The following is an 18,983-nucleotide window of genomic DNA, read 5'->3' as shown; positions in this document are numbered from 1 at the left end:
GGTAGACAGAATATGGCCCTGAAAGATGTCCACACTCTAATTCTTGGAACTGATGAATATATTACCTTACATGGCAAAATGTACTTTGCAGAAATGATGGAGATTAAGGGTCTTGAGATGGGGAGATTATTCTGGATTATCTGGGTGGGTCTTATCTAATTACAGGGGTTTTTAAAAGCAGAGTAGCTGACCTGGCTGGTGTGGCTCAGTGGACAGAGTGCTGGCCTCTGAACTGAAAGGTCGCTGGTTCTGTTCCAGTCAAGACACATGCCTGGGTTGCAGGCCAGGTCCCCAGTTGGGGGTGTGTGAGAGGCAGCCAATTGATGTTTCTCCCCCTGCCTTTCTCCCTTCCATCCCCTCTCTCTAAAAATAAATTAAAAATTAAAAATCTTTAAAAAATAAAAACATTAAACAGAACCTTTCTCAGCTGTGGTCAGAAAGAGTGTGATGACAAAGAGACAGGAGAAATTTGAAGTGTGAAAGGGACTCAATGTGCCATTGCCGGCTTTGAAGATGAAAGAAGGGGCCGTGAGCCAAGCAATGCAGGTGGATTCCGAAAGGTGGAAATGGAAAGGAAGCATACTGTCCCCTAGAGGCTTCAGACTGAAGGCACCCTTGTTGACACCTTGATTTTAGCCCAGTAATATTAGTGTCAGGCTTTTGATGTATAGAAATGCCAGCTAATAAATTTGTGTTGTTTCGGTTGCTAAGTTTGCGGTAATTTGTTATGGCAGCAATAGAAAACATACGCAAGTTCTCTCTTTCTGGGCACGTAAGAGAATTCTACTTCCTCACACTCATAAAATTGGATAGAACCATGTGAGCAATTGTGACCAATGAGCTGTGAGTGGCAGAACCAGAGTCACCACTGGGACAAAGCCTTTATCTTGGTGTCAGCCATTCAGTGTCCTCTCTCTCTCTCTCCCTGTCACAGTAATCGAGGATGCCATGGGTGGCAGTGACAAGATGGTAGATGCCTCTCAGCCTGGATCCTTGAATGACTGGAAAATTGCCCCTTGCTGACTTGCATGGGACACGTACATGAGCAAGAAATCAACTTTTATGTGTCAAGCCAACAGAGCCAACCTAATCTGATTCATGGAGGGCTTCAATGAAGAATGGGAACTAGCTTATTGTTATATGAGGAAGTGTGTCTGAAGAAGAGAGAACAGTATTGCAAAGTCCCCGGGGCAGACTGTGTCTGCTTTTTGAAAGGAACTGGAAGGAGGCAGTATGGCTACAGAGGTGTGAATAAGGGGATGTGTAGGAGGTGAGGTCAGTTATGTGGTGGCAGTAGACCATGTAGGGCTTTTTAGGGAGGGGGCAAGGACTTTAGATTTTATTCTGAAAGAGATAGGAAGCCATTCAAGGGTTGTGAGCATAACAGTGGCATGATCTAACTTGAGTTTTTTTTTTTTAATTTTTTATTTATTTATGTTTAGAGAGAAGGGAAGGGAGGGAGAATGAGAGGGAGAGAAACATCCATGTGTGGTTTCCTCTTGTGCACCCCCAACTGGGGACCTGGCCCACAACCCAGGCATATGTCCTAACTGGGAATCGAACTGGAGACCCTTTGGTTTGCAGGCCAGCACTCCATCCACTGAGCCACACCAGCCAGGGTCTGACTTGGGTTTTGAAGCCATCATTTTGGCTTCTGTGTAAAGAAGGCTTTAAGGGGGCAGAAGGGAGACCCCTGTAATAGTCCCAGCCAACAGTGGTGTTGGCTTGGACCAAGGTGGTAGCAGAGGAGGTTGGTGAAAATGGTTGCATTATGAACGTATTTAGTAGGTAGTATTACAGGACTTGCTGATGGACTGGACATGAGGGTGGAGTGGTGGGGTGAATGCCCAACTGAATTGGGTTCAAGAGAGGATGAAAAGAACAAAGGTAAAGAATATTGAGTTTTTCTGGAACCAAGATCTGTCCTTAGAAACTCCCAAAGACTCCTAACTCCTGCTTCAGAGATGCCCCACCCCCAACCCCAGGTCCAGCTGGAGACCAGAGGCAAGCTTCCCCAGATATTAGGATATTATTGGTAGTTTCAGGGTTCAACGATCACCCCCTGATGGATATTTCCTGCCCTTATCAGTCTCATCAGGAGCATACCCAGAAAATTTATTTGCTGGAGGGCCCATTCTCTCAATAACGTTATGACCCCTCCTGAGTCCCCATTGGCTGAGAGACCACTTTTCTCTCAAGGAAGGAACAGGGTTATTCCCTAAGCCCAAATGAACCTTAAGTCATATTCCTTCTTTTGAGACTTCCCCAAAGTACGCTCATAGTGACTCTCCTGCAAAGGTCACCCAAACTGAAATTGTGTTGTTGACTCTAAGTGCAGGGGGCAGAGGTCGGGGTGGCAAAGAAGGTCCTAGGTCACGACAACTTTCCATTCCATACTACTTACTGCTTCCATCCCTCGGGCCAGTAGGTACCCAACGCTTCGGTAGGACCATATTCTGCTTAGCAGCAAGTGATGTCATACTACTCTGTGGCTCGCAATTGGCTAATCTCTCAGGACAGGGTTTAGACTTTGCTGCAAGACTAGATAAACCCCACTCAGAACCTTTGTCAGATGTTTATTCAAAGTCCCTTTATTTCCTTCCCAGAAAGCATCCTGAGGCCCTTCCGGAACTGAAAACTCCTAGATCTGGAACTTTCTGAAAATCTGTCACTGGTATCCTCATAAAGTGTATTCCTGCCTTTTCCAGCCGCTGTCCCACCCACTGGCTTTTACCCAATCATTAGGCAACACCATCGGACCAGCACCTTGTGACGTCATATCAGCCCTTTCATCGGATTGGCCATTTTGTCAGGGAGCGATAGCCATACTTCGGTTCTACAGATTTACTTTAGGCCTTCTTCATTTGCCCCTCAGGAACCTTTTCAGCACAGATCAGAGGTCTTCAGCCAAAGTTCCTCAAAATTTAAGATTTTATTCAGGGGACTAGCTGCACAGGACTCAGGCCCAATGTCCTAGGCTGAGACTAAATGTCCTGCTTGCAGTTTGCCGCCTTTGGTTTACAGGCCTTTCTGCCCGCACGGTGCTGGCGCAGGTTAGTGACGTCAGAGCCTCCTCGACGACTGATTGGCTCGCTCCCGGAAGTGCCGTCAAGGTAAAAGGCTCTCCTCGTGGTCTCTTCCAAAGGCGTTGGTTGGCCTTGGAGGCTGCTCAGACGGGGCTCTAGTGATCGGCCCGGGGCTTGGGGTCGGAGGCTGCAGGCCCCAGCAACCCCCAGCTCGCTCCTCCTGCTGCAGCCGCCGCAGAGGCCTGGCCCAGCGAGGCCTCCAGGGAAGCGCGAGGCCATGGCGGTCGAGGACCAGGCGCGCGGGGTCGGGGCCACCCGCCGCGCTGCCCAACAACAGGTAGTCTGAGCCGGGCCGCAGGCGTAGGCAGCCGCAGGCCAGGTCGGTGCCAGGCACCCAGGCTTTCTGGCCGCCGCGGCGCACGGGCCGCGCTCGCTGCTTGTACACGGCCAGCACGTGCAAGGCCAGCCGCTGCCATGCCGGGCCCGCCGCCTCAGACGCCAGCACCTGCGCGTGGAGAACTGAGGGGAAGACAGATGTCAGGTCTGGGTGGTGGGGAGCCTCCAGGGGCCCAGGGGTCAGTCCTGACGGGGCGGGGCCCGGGCCCTGAGGGTGGGCTTCCGGGATCTCGTCAGGGAGGGTAGGCCTCGTGGGAATGGGGCTGCGGCTGAGACATGGCACCCTGAAGGGAGGCAGCGAGGGTCTGAGGTAGGCAGGACAAGGCAGGGCCTGATCATTCAACCAGTTCCCCTTTCTCAGGCAAGGCAGGCTGAAGGAGATAGACTTGGCAAGGCCAAGAACACAGGGAAAGAGGAGACATAGGAGGGTCGGGAACACCCCCTTTCCACTGCCCCTGTCCCCTCCGTGTCTTCTGTCATATTAGGTTTTATATCAGAAAGCGCCCTTTAGAGTCGATAACACCCCTTCCCGTGTAAGGTGAGAAAATGAAGGCCAGAGAAGGGGGCGGCATGAAGACAGTCATCTGGGCCCCACTCACCATAGTCCTGTTGGCAGTACCTCCGGAGGCTCATGTGTACCCTGGTGTCCGAGACGTTGCAGTAGTTGTGACACTGAGGGTCTGGGGAGGGTCAGGCTGTCTGCAGTGGGCTCCTGAGGCCTGGGCCACAGCGTGCTGCCCCTGCCCATCCCTGCATTCCGTCGTGATGGACAGCTGGGGTGCCCAGACCCTGGCACTGGGCTCAGGGACCACCCCTGTACCCCCACTGGAGGGCCCAGTCAGCCCATCCCCAAACCCTCTTGCTGCCGGGGATCTCCACGCTAGCCTGCCTTACCGGAGCCGTAAGCACTAGAGGTTGTAGCAAGGGTGGTAGTTGCCTCTGGGATTCCTATGAGAGACCAAAGGAGGATTTTAGCCCTAGTTCTTGCCCTGCTTCCCCATCCCCCGCACCCCTCCAAGGAATCTGGACATCCGTCTATTCCCTTAAGACCCCAAAATGAGAAAGACCCTTTGCCCTTCTCCCTCAGGACCTGCATCCCGATCCCTAGCCCTTTCTTCCTTCAGGAATCTGCTCCCCCAGCTCCCTCTTCCCTCCGATCGAGGGGTCCAGGCTCCCAGCCTTTTCCTCCCTGAGACCGAGGAGACTGGAATTTCAGTCCCCACTTCTCCAGGGACCAAAGGCCCACCTCCAGCTTCTAGCTCCCATCCCAGAGACCCAGCTGCCATCACACTTGTCCATTGGAGGTCTGGGATGTCTCCTTCCAACCCCACCTAGGACTTGCGGCCCCCCTCAGGACTCACGCTGGCAGGGCATCCTGGGGGAGCGGCTCTGCTGGTAGCCGGGACCGCAGCGGCTGCATGTCAGGCCGGTGACCCCTGCCTTGCAGGAGCATTGTCCGCTGGTCTGGTTGCAGGTGGCGCCTGTTGCCCCAATAGGGTGGCACTGGCAGGCTATATGAAGACGTGATCTGGGATGTGGGGTGTCTGGGCCTCAGATGCTCCTTCTCAATTCCCCGGCCCCTCCTCCCTCAGACCCAGGGGTCTGGTCCTGTCCCCTCTCCGCCCTGCACTCACCCCTGCACGCCTTTCGGCTGGTGATAGACTGGCTAGGGTCCCTCCAGAACCCTGGCTGGCAGTAGTGGCAGTGCCGCCCAGCTGTGTGGTGGCGGCATCGCTCACAGACGCCCCCACTCCGGCCTCCCGACAGCCTGAACAGCTCCGAGTTGAACCTGCAGCGTCGGGCATGCTGGTTGCAGGAACAGGCTAGGAGCAGACGGAACCCTTAGAGCCAGGCTTTCTGTCTCCGGTCCCCAGTCCTGCCTGCCCCACCCCGCCCCACCGCCCTCAGAAGTAGACTGCGGGTACAGTATAAAGGAGACCTCCTGGGGGTACCTGGTTAAGCCTGGGTCTCAGAACCCCTTCATTCCCACCTTTAAAATAGGGGTACTGGATGGGAGCTGGACAAGCCTAAGGGACTGATGAACCTTAACCGTGTGGCACCAGGGGGCTTAAAGGAGAGTGGCGGCTCTGGGCCTGCGCTATGAGTTCAGACTCTGCGAGGTCGTGTCCCACTGTGTTCCTTGGGCATGTGACTTCTCCTTTGTGTAGCTCAGCTTCCTTTGCTGTAAAGTGACATTTATAATATCTGCTTCCTGAGGTTTAAATGGCACCTAATGGGTATAAAGTGCTTAATGTGCCCTGGCTGGTGTGGCTCAGTGGATTGAGTGCCGGCCTGTGAATTTAAGGGTCACTGGTTCGATTCCCAGTCAGGGCACATGCCTGGGTTGTGGGCCAGGTCCACGGTTGGGGGTGTGCGAGAGGCTACTGTCAATGTATCTCTCACACATGATGTTTCTCTTCCTCTCTTTCTCCCTTCCTTCCCCTCTCTCTAAAAATAAAGAAATAAAATATTTAAAAAATAAATAAAGCACTTAACACAGGGCCTGACACAGAGCATGTGTGCAGTTGGAGCTTCCATGGGCCAGGGGCCATGTGCTGAGGGCCTGGCATGTAGCAGCCTCACGGCAGCCCTGTGAGGCCGGTGCCGCTGTCATCCCCCTTTTACAGATGCGAACACTGAGGCACAGAGAGGTGAAGGCGCCTGCCCAAGGTATCTCAGCTGAGGAGTGGTCAGCATGGGAACCAGGCTTTCCGGCTGCAGAGTCTCTGCCCTCAGCAGCCATGTTCCAGTGCTTGTCACGCAGCTCACAGGCTTCTGGGAGGGTCATGTGCCTGTCCTGGGGCTTTCTAAGGCCGTGGCTCTCAAACCTTAACTACTTCCCAGAATCACCAAAGAAACCTTGAAAAAGAACAACACAGACTCTAGGGCCCGCCCCTCGGGCTAAGGCTGGGCCCAGGAATCTGTATGTCTAGCCAGCATCCTGGAGCGAGATGCTGATGCAGGGGGTTCATGGACCAGTCCTTGGAGAGCTCATTGAAGGACTTTTGGATTCTTAAGAGGTTTGAGAGGCCTGAACTGGCAGGTCCTGAGGACCCACTGGAGTGCTGGGAAGGTCGGCAGGGAACCAAGGTCACTGTGTGTTTTGGGGAGAATGGCTCTGCCTCTCTGAGCCTCGGTTTCCTCCTGGTTCAGTGGAGTGCTTTAGTCGAGGCAACAGTGCTTTGCAGATGTCCATGGGTACTTAGTGGCCTTTGGATTCTTTCTGACCTGAGGGTGATCACGTCACCTCCCTTCCCTTTGGAAGACCCAGTGGGGCAGGCCTCCGGGACACCGTGTCTAGAAAGCCTGCAGTTTCAACACAGGAGTCAGTCCCCTGTCCGCTGGGGCCCTTCTCATCATGCACCGTGGGTCTCCTACTCAGGGTCCGAGGGCAGGGTGCAGCTTGGCCCGGGGGTCTGTGGGGGTTCTCACGGGGGCCTCTCCTGCTCTCATGCCTTGCCCAGGCCCAGGATGGGCCCCGCTGCACCCCCAGGCCACGCGAGTCTCCCCTCTCTCACTTCCCCAAAGGAGCGTCAGATCTAGCTGGTGGGAATGGACCAACTGAACAGAGGCTCTGAGGTGTCTGGGGTGGAGGGTCAAGGGGGACCCCAGTTAGGCTGAGGATAGAGTGGGGAACTGAGGACAGTGGGGTGGTCTGTAAGTGAGTCATCACGGGAAGAATTAGAGGGGGAGAGGGGCAAAGGGCTTGGGAGGTAGAGAAGGAGTCGAGGGGATTCGAGTGAGTGCGTGTGTTAGAATTTGCATCTCTGCGTGTCTGTCGGTGGAGTGGCGTTACCTCCTAGGGCCTGGTAACAAACACACTCAGACCCTCTAGCAAGGGCTACAGGCTGGAGGTAGGAGGGAAAGAGGGCTGACTCTGAGGAGGGCGTTCTGGAGGGCGGGGGAAGGGCCCAGCTGGGAAGCTGGGGTCTGGGAGTCCCGTGGAGGGGAGACAGGCATTGAGGGGCCTGGGGGGCGGCCCGGCTCCCTGAGGCCAGTCCAGCACCGCCCCTGGCTGGCAGTGAGACCTAGGCCAAGTGACAGGGCCCCTTGGGCCATGCCTTCCTCATCTGGGGAATGATGACATCGGCGGACACTCAGGAGGCTCCTCCTCTGTCCCAGCCTTCATAGCAGGCTTTTTTCTAACAGCTTCATGTATATTGATTAGCTCAGTGAATTTTCGCTGCCTCCTGTAAAGGAAGTGCTATTACTCCCGCCACTTTGCAGGTGAGCAAGTGGAGGCAGAGAGTGGTTAGGCCACTCGCCTGGGCTCACACAGCCAGTGAGGAAGCAGTAGGTGTTCTGCCTGCTGCCCCAGACACCTGCTGTGACAGCGCCAGACAGCAGCTTGGCAGGGACAGGCCAAGACCCCCGAGCTGAGCTTCCGGCCCTGCCACTCACTGGCTGTGTGTCCTTGTGCGAGGGACTTCCCAACTCTAGCCTCAGTGTCCTCATCGGTAAGATGGGCCTGATGGCAGTACCTGCCTGGCACATGGCCGGTGACCAGTACGTATGGCTTTCATGACTGAACCCGAACCCCATGTGGCCGATTTGACGGGTCAGGAAAGGTCCGGCAGCCCTATTCCCTAGAACCACTCAATAAATATCATCAGGGCGCCTGCAGCAACCCAGCCTGGGGCTGGGTGCTCGTTCATCCTCATTGTGCTGGGGTGTCAGGAGAGACAGGAGCCCCCTAAGGGGCAAGTCGGCAGCTGGGAGCCTGGGGCAGCAGAGATGCGGGGCTGGCAGGTGGAGAATGTGGGGGAGGCGGAGGAGGCGGCTGGAGAAAAGTTTGGGGAGAAGCAAGGAGCAGGCAGCCTGGGCTGGGAGAGAGCTTCCCACGCCTTAGGGACAAGGGACCAGTCGCTGGCGAGTCACAGGGCCAGGTGGTGGGTGAGGACGGGAGAGTGGGGCCCAGGACTCACGTAGGCAAGGGTGAGGGTGCCAGGGCGTGGCAGGCCGCCAGGGCCAGTCTCGGTGGGATGGGCGGCAGCTTTCGCACCCCGGGCCCGTGGTGTGGTGGCGGCAGCGACAGCGGGGGGGCTGGGCCCGGGCGGCGCAGCGCGCGGCGTGGCCATGGCACTGGCAGCGTCCTCTCACCCCAGCTGCCGCCAGCCCTGCCCAGGCCCCGAACTCCACTCGCAGGTGACTGGCCACCACACTGGCCTTGGAGCCCCGTGGGGCACGGAAGGTCACCTTTTCAGGACCCCCCAAGGCCCCAGGCCAGGTGGGTCTGCGCCACAGTGACCTCCAGGGACCTCCCATGGCCCAGGAGGCCGACAGGACCAGGGCTGGGGGTCCCGGGGTGCAGAAGCGCAGGCTGACGGATGTCAGGAGGAAGGAGCCACCCAGGGCCAGGGTCAGGCTGCCATTGCAGGTGGCCCTGGGGCTGACCTCGGCCCCTGTGGAGAAGGTGCAGGACTGGGGACAGGAGGCTGCCACACCGGCCAGCTGGGTCACTGGTGGAAGGCAGAAGCGGGGGCGGCCCCCTGGATGGTAGCATGGGTCCGAGGTGGCCTGGCTCAGGAGGAGCAAGAGGGCGAAGGTCACAGGCATGGTCCCAGCAGGGGCAAGTACCTGGCGAGGACAGGAGTGGGGGGCTGAGGGCCGCCAGGCTGTTCTCAGGTGTCATTCTGCACCAGGCGCCCCCCGGCCCCCCAACGACCCCGCATTCCACCTCTAGCCCTGTCAAAGCCCCCTCCCTAGCTGCTTCCAAGCGAGGAAAATAGTTCCATCTGGGGAGAATTACTGTTTACACAACCCAAAGGGGAAGGAACGCAGGCAAAATCGAGAATTTGGCCTGAACTAATCTGTAGCTTAACACCCCAGAGCGATCTGTCAGTGTCAAGGGGCAGGGGCCCTGGGGAGAGGGTGCGGGTTGGGGGGCAGGTGGTGGAGCCCAGGGAGGGTACCCAGGCTGGGGGGGTCAGGGCTGGGCCGCGGAGGGCTCTTTAGAAATGGGTGAAGCTTACAGACAAAGAATAGAGAGAGGGACAGAAGCACAGCCAGCAGAGACAGACAGACGGAGGGGAGCGGCAGGCCTCGGGAAGGCAGGCGACACCAGGGGAGGCCGGGAGGCCCAGACAGACCGTGGCCGGGCACCCAGAGTCCGCAGGGTGTACAGGGACAGGGCGCTGGGGGCCTGGACAGACAGACAGACAGGCTGGCCGGCAAGCTCAGAGGCGTCCTGGATCAAGAAGACCCGACAGCCAGGCAGGCAGGGCCTGGCCCGCGGGAAGGGGAGGAGGGAAGGGGCCGGGGTGCCCGGCGGGCGATCAGAAGTGGGAGGCCAGGCCCCAGCCCACAGGGATCAGAGCAGAGGCCCTTTCCCACGTGGTGCCCTAACCTTGTTCTCCACACCCGGGGCACGGAGGGGATTATGGCCACACCATCAGGCCTCCCTGCCCCCCCACCGCCCCAGCCTCCACCGCCCTTAACCCTTTCCCCCCCAGGTGCAAAGCCCAGAGAACCATGCTAAGGAAGAGCGCCAGGACGGGCGGGGCTGGAAGCCTGGGTCACTCTGGGGCTGGGAAGCGGGTGCAGAAACCCTGTGGGGGTGGGGGGGGACTCCAGGTGGGAGGGCCCTGTGCTTGGGTTTCTGAGGACCTTCTGGTCATCTCAGCCCCCCAGTCTGCCACTCTAGGCCTCAGAGTCCAGGGATCTGAGACCCCACATTCTCCACTGATCCTAAGGTCCCCAGAGCAGATGGGGGAACAGATGTTGGGGGTGGCTGGTGTTGAGGGAGGGGGGAGAGAGAGGCAGGACACGGCAGGCCCAGAGGCCAGTGCCCAAGGCGGCCAGAAGTCCAGACCTCCAGGATGGCAGAGCTAGGAAGAACTTGATGCTGAAATGCCCCCCAACTTTCCCCTTCCTGGGCCGGCACCCCTAATAGAAACTCAGGTCTGGGACTCGGAGTCTTTCTGGGCCCCACTGCCTTGTCCCCTGACTCTGAGTCTAGACCCGGGCCGGGAGTCTGGGAGGCACCTGGGGCTGCAGGTGGGGTTACCTCCTGCCTCAGCCTGATTGCACAGCCTCCGGTGCCCCCACTGTTGTTGCCATGTGCAGAGACCGCCCCCCCTACCCCGATGATGGGCATCGCCCTCCGCCCTGCAGAGGAGCCTGGCGCCATTTTGCGCTCTGGTGGCAGGCATTTGCCCGGAGTCCCTCGGCACCAGCCTCCTAATGACATAGCCCCATTTCCGTCCCATCATTCCTCTCGCCTGGGTGGGTCAGGCCGTGCCGCTTCCTGGCCCTTAGCACCTTGGGCCAGCAGCCTGAGCTCCCCAGTGCTCCTCAGACCCAGAAGCCACCCCTGCCCCCTGGGAAACCCAGACATCCAGCCCTCAGCCCCTACCCCTTCTGGGAGCTGGGGCCCACCCCCAGCCCCTTTCAGGAACAGAGTCTGGTGCTCCCGCCAGATCTCTAGTCAGGGACCCGTGCCTGTGCGGTGTGGGGGTCCATCAGGGCCTCAGGCGTCTTTCCCCAGCTTTTTTGCAAGCACCCCCCCTTCACCCCTGATGCCAGCCAAACCTGCACCCAAGGAGAGCGTCCTCTGCACTTAGTTGCTCCTGCGTCTCCCCTCCTGCAAGAGCTTGGCGGCCGGGTGGGCTCTCGGGAGTGAGTGCCGGGTGGGCTCGGGAGTGAGTGCCGAGGCTGTTCTCCGGCCCCAGGCTAGTGGGGGTTCTGGGCGGGAGCTCAGAGCAGAGCCCGCAGAATCCAACACCACCCCCGCCCCAACCCCCTCGCCAACCACAGCCACACTGTGCCCGCAGGGACCCTGCCAGCCACACCACCCAGCCTGCGGCCCGCGTGGGACCTGCGAACTCTCGCCCCCGGGGCCTGAAGCCCGACAGTCCCGAGCAAGGAGGAGCCTCAAGGCAGGTAGGACAGGATGGGATGGCGCCCAGATGGGCTTCCTGGGTGTGGGGTCCCCGCTATACTCACGCTCACCCCCTGGAGCGAAGGGCACGGCTCAGCCCCACCACGTGGTGGCTGTGGGTCAGGGCCACGCGCACCGAGGTGGGACGCTGTGGCCGCGCAACCCCAAGCCAGCCCCTCCTCCCCTCTGGAACCTTCTGGCAGCTGTGGGTTAACTGAGCGGTAAGGTCAGTCGCGCTCAGGCCCCGAAAGTCAGTGCTCCTGGAAGGCTGGGGCAGCCACGGGGAGACCCCGGGCTTGAGCTGCGTTCTAAGGGTGGGACGGACGGAGGGGAGCCCGCCCTGGGCCTCAGTGGTTCCAGCGCCGAGCAGGGCGGGCGCTGAGGGGTCAGGGCTCAGAGCTGGCCTCCTCCATGCCCGTTAGTGTCCTGCAGGGCCTCAGGCTCCAGTCGTGAAATTTTCATGCAAATGTTGCTTTCAACTCTATTAGTACTCAGTGCTTTTGACTGGAGTGATAGCGTTTCCTCTCACTGCCTGCTGAGAAAGCCAGGACCTTGGGAGGCTTTGCTGCTGTGGCCCTGAGTGCCTTTGGCATTGACGGTGGGACAGTGTGGGTCGAGGGTTGGGGGACCCGCTGTGCAGACCCTGCCCAGGGGGCAGAGGGCACAGCCAAGGCCGTCCGTGCTTCTGGTTCCGGGTGGCCCTCCTGCACCGCAGTGGAGGGGCCACCCGGTGGGGGCCAGGACAGGGACACCGGTTTGCAAGTAAGCGTAAGTTAAGGAGGAGATAGCTGCAAGAGAAGGGGCTGGGGGGCAGAGGCACCCCCAAATCAGAGGCGCACGTCACACTGAGGGCGGCGGTGTGAGTAGCCAGGCAATGAGGGGCACGTTTACTGCCCTCACTCACTCCCAGCTCTCCCTGTGTCACTGCGGGGCACACGTGAGCACACGCGAGCACACGCACATGCGACCCGGTCAGGCTCGCCATCTAGAGCGAGGAGAGACGGCCACAGAAAAGCAACAGGCAGTTACGGGGCAGGTGTCGCGTACTTTGTAGCAGAAGCAAGCAGGGCAGTGCATGGGGGGCCGGGGGTCTGGAGGGGACACTTGGCTGGTGTCCTGAAGGAGGTGCAGGCGAGTCTCGCAGGCGTCGGGGTGCGAGCAACCCAGGCAGAGGGAACGGGGTGCAAAGGCTGGTTTTGCTGCCAGAGGAAATTCGGGGGGAAGGGTTAGGTCTCCCTTTCTTTTCCTCCCCAGCCAGGAGCAGGAGGCTTCTTAAGCTAATGCTCCCTGGAGGGGAGCTATCCTCCCCTTTTGTTCTTAACAGCTTGAGCTGCCTGAGGCACTTAGCGCCCCTGAAGGTGCCTGGGGAGGGCGGTGGGGGCCGGCAGGGGTGGGGACCATGGGAGGGACAGGAAACCATTCCCCCTAAGCTGGAAAGGAGACTTGGGTGGGGGGTTTCCTCAAGCATTGGGCTCCTTCTCCCTCACAGCACCCCAGAGAGGAGAGAGGACCTCCCAGGACCCACAGCTCTGGGATGGGCTCAGCAGGGAGGGCCCTGACGCAGCAATAGCAGAGCCCCGTGAGGTAGGGCAGGTGGAGCCCTACATGTGACCCAGGGGAGAGTGTATTCACCCTCAGGAAGCACTCGAAAGATCCAGTACAGTAGTCGAGAGCCCAGGTTTCTAAAGCGCAGTGCTCTGGGCTGAAATCCAGGCTCCACCTCTCCTAGCTGTGTGACTTAAAGCAAGGTTCTTAACCTCTCTGTGCCTTTGTTTCCTCACCTGTTCAATGGGCATAAAAACGTACCTTCCTCGTGGGTGATCATGGGAACTAAATGCATGGAGACAGACCTGCAGTCTCGTACCGGAAACTCTTTGGACCAGACGCTTTAGAACCTGTGCTTCGACACCACCGTGGTGTGCACAGACATCATGTCACACAGAGCCACCAGCGGGGGCTGCGCAGTGTCCCAGAATCAAACGGTATTGTTTCTGCAGCAAAACATGCAGGCATTCACACTAAGATAAGTCTACAAATAGCTGCATGCTGGTTCAGGCCAGATTTTGTCCCCAGATGAGTTCAGTTCCGGTTGGGGTTTGCCCCAGTCTCGGGAAAAGGGCTGACGGGGAGTCATAGCACAGGGTAGGAAGCGCTGGGACCAGCGCCTGGCGCGTGGCGGGAGCCGCAGAAGCCTCAGCCTTGATTCGTTCCTTTCTGCATCTTTTCCGTTGTTCAGGCCTATGAGAAGCCAGCAGAGGGCGCCCTTGAGACCCAAGGACAGGGTGGCAGCAGGTCTGGCTCCCTGATTTGCAGAGGCCGGTGCCTAATGAAAACGTGGGTGCTTTGTTCAAACCTATTGAGAATTTCTAGGCGCAGAGAGCAGGGCGTTAAAGCAAACACAGGGCCCTTTTGCTTGCAGGGCCTTGTGTGACTGCACGGGTTCTGGATTCTCCTCCCCGGTGGCCTAGGTTTCAGTCCCCACTCGGCTCTGGCTGGGCCAGTGAGCGGCTAGAGGCTGAAGCCTGAGCCCTCCGTGTGGGACCCAGGCAGGGCCCGAGGTGGGCAGGCAGTGTGATAAGGATTGGGACAATTGTCAGTCACCAGCCCAGTGAGCAGAGGGCTCCAGGACAGATGTCGTTCACTTTTTGGAAAGTAAAGCAGGAAGCAAGACGTGTCTTGTACAGATGCTCTTTGGCTTACAATGGGATTACGTCTGACAAAGTTCAAAATATCCTGAGTTGAAAATGCATGTAATACACCTAACTTGTCAAACATCACAGCTTAGCGGAGCCGGGCTTAAGCTTGGGCAAGGTCATCTCGCTGCTGCTACCTGCCATCGTGACGGAGGCTTGTACCACATAGTACCAGCCAGGGAAAGGATGAACATTCAGACTGAAAGTATTGTTTCTACTGAATGCGTCTTGCTTTCACACATTGTAAAGTAAAAAAATTGAAATTCGAGGCTCGTCTGTACCCCTCAGTGGGAGGAGTGAGATATCCTACTTAGTCCTCATGTGGGAAGAGCCAGCACCTTGCTGGGGACCTGTGTCTAACGTGATCCATTCAAGGAGCCCCTAGAGTGTTCAGAGCTCCCTAAGGAGTCAAATTAATAAAGCGAGGAGCCCTGGAATGTAGGAGGGGAACTGAGGCAAGGCCCACAGAACCTCGACGTTGAAGGGAGCTGGAGGGGGTGAGATGGGAGCCAGGCCACTCAATCCAGGGCATGTGCTGGGGTTTGGGGGGCTCCTGAGCTGTGGCCACTAGAAAGGCCACAGCGGAGGGGGGACAAGAAAGCAGGTCAGGATGCCCTGGAGACCTGGAGTGAAAGGACCGTTTCCGGGAGCCCATGTGAGAGCTGGAGAACCTGCCTCAGAAAGAAGCAGCCGCTGCTGAAGGGGTGATCCATCCCGTGACAAGGAAGGGGAGCCGAGGTCCTCAGAGCTGGCGGGGGGCCTGGGTGTGGTTTCAGAGCGCAGGCCACGCAGCAAGAGAGCGGCGCACACGCCGCCATAAGGAGACAGACAGCGGCGAGTGTTGGCGAGGATGCGGTGAAACTGGAGCCCTCGCACGCTGCTGGGGGGAATGGAATGGCAGCTGCTGTGGAAACTATTAAACACAGTTATCCTCTGACCCACTGTAGGGAAACCCCCGAGGGAAATGAAAACGTAGGTCCACACAGAGATTTGTACGTGCGTGTTCATGGAAGCAGCGTCCATAATAGCCAGCAAGTGGGAACGACCCACGTGTCTCTCCACTGATGAACTGATCAAACCAGGTATATCCAGCCCACGGATGTTGGTTGGCTATAAAAGAACTCAGCGAAGCACTGACTCGTGCTCCAGCATGGGTGAGCCTTGAGAACAGGCTACTAAGTAAAAGAAGCCAGACAAAGAACCACATACTGTATGATTCCATTTCTGTGCAATGTACAGAGCGGGAGTGCAGGGCTCCTTTCTGGGATGATACAAATCTAAAAATCTTGATGGTTGCATGATTGAAAATACACTAATGAGCCATTAAAATGTACACTTTTTAAAAATAATTTTTTAATTTGTTTATTTTATTTTTAGAGAGGGGGGGAAGGAGAAAGAGAGGGAGAGAAACATCACTGTGTGGTTGCCTCTCACTCGCGCCCCCAACTGGGGACCTGACGTGCAACCTAGTCATGTGCCCTGACTGGGAATCGAACCAGCGACATTTGGCTTGCAGGCTGATGCTCAATCCACTGAGCCACAGCAGCCAGGGCAAAATGTATACTCTTCATGAGCGAATTGCATGGTATTTGAATATTATGGGGTATCCCAGTGAAGCGATTACCAAAAAATTAAACCATAAAAAAGTGTCCATCACAGACCTTAATATAAAAGCTAAAACTCTACAGCTTGACATGCCAACGCAGAGAGGAAGTGGGACCTGACAGTCTCTGAGGTTCTGGTCCCTTCCGCCATGTTTGGTTGGCCAAGGCGGTTGCAGGCCTGCACAGATCCGAGGGAAGAGGGTCGAGAATCTGTGACTGGCTTGAATCTACCACACTCACTAACAGTACCTGGAAGCACTCACCACGGCAGGGGCTCTGAAGCTCAGTTCGTGGAGGTGCTAAGGGTAACCCCATTGTTCTGAGGAGACTGAGGCCCAGGGAGTTAACAAATGTGCTCAGGGTTGCCCAGCCAGCAGGAGGCAGAGCCCACACCTGACCCGGGGCTGCCTGGCAGCTGAGTCTGTGCTCTTAACCTCCACACTGTGCCACCCTCCCTGACTGTGAGCTTTCCAGAAACAAAAATCCTTTATTAAATAGTCTGGAAGTATTGGTTTGACCTAGAGAGCTCTTTGTAGGTGCTAGGCGCTGTTCTTACAATGACAAATGCCATTCTCATGCAAACCCAAAAAGTAGCTCTGTTATGTTGGACCATCTGCAACCGTGTAAGGTCAGATATGGGCATTTTCAAATGGTTAGACTTAATCATCCTTGTGTAACAGGTGCAGAAACTAGAATTCGGAGAGGTGAAGTCACTCGACCAAAGTCACACAGCGCTAGTGAGGGATGGAGCTGGGATTCAGACCCAGGCCTGAAGCTCCCCTGTGGAGGCCTCGGGACATGCTCGGATGGGTTGAGTGAGTGAATGAATGACTCGGGTGGCTGGGGATGAATGAGGCATCAGGGGAACGTCCAGCCATCTCTCTTGACTTGGATCCACTCTTCTCCCTGCAGCCATCATGGGATTCTGGGCCCCCTGCCCTTCCTTCTTCACCATCTCCTTCTTCTTCATCCTCCTTGTGGTGTCCACCATCTTCCACTGCCATCAGCGCCTGGCTCTGGTGCCCACTCCCTGGGCCTCCCCGGGCCGTGTGGTCCTGGTCCCCAGGCACCTGCCGCGGGAGGGCATGTTCACCATCAGCCCCAAAGGCCGCCTGGGGAACCAGATGGGCCAGTACGCAACCCTGTACGCCCTGGCCAAGATGAACGGCCGGCCAGCCTTCATCACCCCGCAGATGCACAGCATGCTCGCCCCCCTCTTCAGAATCACCCTCCCGGTCCTGCACGACACCACGGCCAGCAGGATCCCGTGGCAGAACTACCCCCTGAACGACTGGATGGAGGAGCGGTACCGCCACATCCCCGGCGCCTACGTGCGCCTCACCGGGTACCCCTGCTCCTGGACCTTCTACCACCACCTGCGCGACGACATCCTCCAGGAGTTCACCCTGCACGACCACGTGCGGGAGGAGGCCCAGCGGTTCCTCCGGGCCCTGCAGGCCAAGCGAGCCTCCCCGGTGACCTTCGTGGGGGTCCACGTGCGCCGGGGGGACTACGTGCACGTCATGCCGCAGGTGTGGAAGGGCGTGCTGGCCGACCGGGGCTACCTGCGACAGGCCCTGGGCTGGTTCCGGGCCCGCTACCACAGCCTGATCTTTGTGGTCACCAGCGACGACATGTCCTGGTGCCGGCAGAACATCAATAGCTCCCTCAGGGACGTGGTGTTTGCGGGCAACGGCCTCCAGGGCTCTCCTGCCAAGGACTTTGCGCTGCTCACGCAGTGTAACCACACCGTCATGACCATTGGCACCTTTGGGGTCTGGGCCGCCTACCTCGCAGGAGGGGACACCATCTATCTGGCCAACTTCACCCTGCCGGGTTCCCGCTTCCGCATGATCTTCAAGCCACAAGCGGCCTTCCTGCCTGAGTGGGTGGGTATTGCTGCCGACCTTGGGCAGGCCAGGAAAAACAGCCCCTAGCCCTGTACCGGTCCCCCCTCGGGGGACAGGCAGTGTGTGGGGTGCAGCACAGGCCTCAGGATTGGGCACCCAAGTTTGAATCCAGGCTGCTCAGCTTCTCCACTGGGTGAGCTCGAACAAGTGACTTACTCTCTCCGTGCCTGAGAGCGCCCCATGAAAAGTGAGCATAACACAGAGCACAGCTCAGCAGCCTCTCGTGGGAACGCGGCAAACTCCTGCCGAGCCTGGAGCCCCGTGAGTGTTGGCTGCCACCAGGCATGTGGGTGGCGAGCCCGACCGCTTGTACTGGGTGAGGATGGCACTGGATTTCCATGCTCCCCTTTGCAGCTCTGACCAACTATTTGGCCCTTGTGTCCTGGGAGGGTTGGCGATGAGGCCATTCGTGCCTTTCAACTAAACGGGAGTGGGTGTTGGAACTATTGTAAAAATATAATCAATAAAATATACTTAAAAAAGGGAGTTGGTGTTTGGGCAGCTAAGAATTCAGGCTTTGGGTGTAATGGGGCCTTAACATGAAAGACTGTGAGAGAGAATGGGATTGGAGGGGATGATGCCCCCAGAGACACCCTTGGTGGCCAGGGGCATCCGCTGAAGTGGGGTGGCCGGGGAGGACATCACAGTGGTGGCAGGACCCAGGCAGACTCAGCAGCAGTGCCCATGACAGAGAAGCGGCAGGCTGACCCCAAGAGGCCACGTCAGCATCACCTGTTTTCACAGGTGACCTCCCACCTGGCACCGTGTGTGCTCCCAGGACTTCGTGCCACTGTGAGAAACCCCGATGTGGACACAAGTGGAATTAAGTGATTACTGGTTTTCTGGTGTTTAGTGTATTTTAAAGTGTGGAGCTACCAGCATTTTTATTGGTGCAGTTCTTTTTGGGTATTAAAAAGACTCTTAACATACAATCATTTATATTCATTTAAAATTTCTGCCGAATATAGGTGCACTGGTTTAGAAAGCATTTAGATTGGATCACGTCTCTTTTCTGTTTTAAGTGCTTTACAATTGTCTTACTTATTGGAATCCTCATTTTGTGCATGAATCTGAGGATGAGCACCTTTCCTTTTTTGTATTAATATTATCGCATCTCCTCAGAGCCATTTTGGGTCTCAGTCTGCTTCCTTGAGTCTTGGATGGAGTCATCATGGAGTGGGGCCGATGTTAAAGACAGCAGGAGAACCCTGGCTGGTGCGGTTCGGCTGGGCATCATCCTGCAAACCGAAAGGCCACCGGTTTGATTCCCAGTGAGGGCACAGGCCTGGGTTGCCAGCCAGGTCCTCAGTTGGGGGCATGTGAGAGGCAACCTAGCAATGTTTCTCTTGCACACCAATGTTTCTCTCCCTCTCTGTCTCCTTCCCTTCCCCTCTCTCTGAAGATAAATAAAGTATTTAAAAAAATAGAAAAGAAAGAAAGCAGGGGAAGGGCTGGGAGGAAGGTCTTGTGTTATT

The 18,983-nt window shown here is 57.3% G+C and overlaps 2 protein-coding genes across 2 annotated transcripts; one reads left to right on the top strand and one right to left on the bottom strand.

The window, feature by feature from the left end:
- Window positions 1-2,956: 2,956 nt before the first annotated feature.
- Window positions 2,957-8,978, bottom strand: NTN5 (netrin 5). The gene is made up of 6 exons (XM_090260660.1): window positions 8,348-8,978; window positions 5,057-5,245; window positions 4,784-4,933; window positions 4,317-4,370; window positions 4,022-4,102; window positions 2,957-3,545 (listed from the first exon to the last, which is right to left on the bottom strand). Exons 1-6 carry the CDS (start codon window positions 8,976-8,978, stop codon window positions 3,109-3,111), a joined length of 1,542 nt encoding a protein of 513 aa, XP_090116786.1. The 3' UTR covers window positions 2,957-3,108.
- A 7,506-nt stretch (window positions 8,979-16,484) lies between these two features.
- LOC149994871 (galactoside 2-alpha-L-fucosyltransferase SEC1-like) lies at window positions 16,485-17,901 on the top strand. The gene has a single exon (XM_090259909.1). The coding sequence runs from the start codon at window positions 16,516-16,518 to the stop codon at window positions 17,533-17,535; it is 1,020 nt and encodes a 339-aa protein (XP_090116035.1). The 5' UTR covers window positions 16,485-16,515; the 3' UTR covers window positions 17,536-17,901.
- The last annotated feature ends 1,082 nt before the right edge of the window (window positions 17,902-18,983 follow it).

This window comes from Furipterus horrens, unplaced genomic scaffold (assembly GCF_987537825.1).
Source record: "Furipterus horrens unplaced genomic scaffold, mFurHor1.1.pri manual_scaffold_13, whole genome shotgun sequence".
In the NCBI taxonomy this organism is placed as follows: Eukaryota; Metazoa; Chordata; class Mammalia; order Chiroptera; family Furipteridae; genus Furipterus; species Furipterus horrens.
The sequence above is the reverse complement of the archived record's forward strand: the minus strand, read 5'-3'. Positions and strand labels throughout refer to the sequence as shown.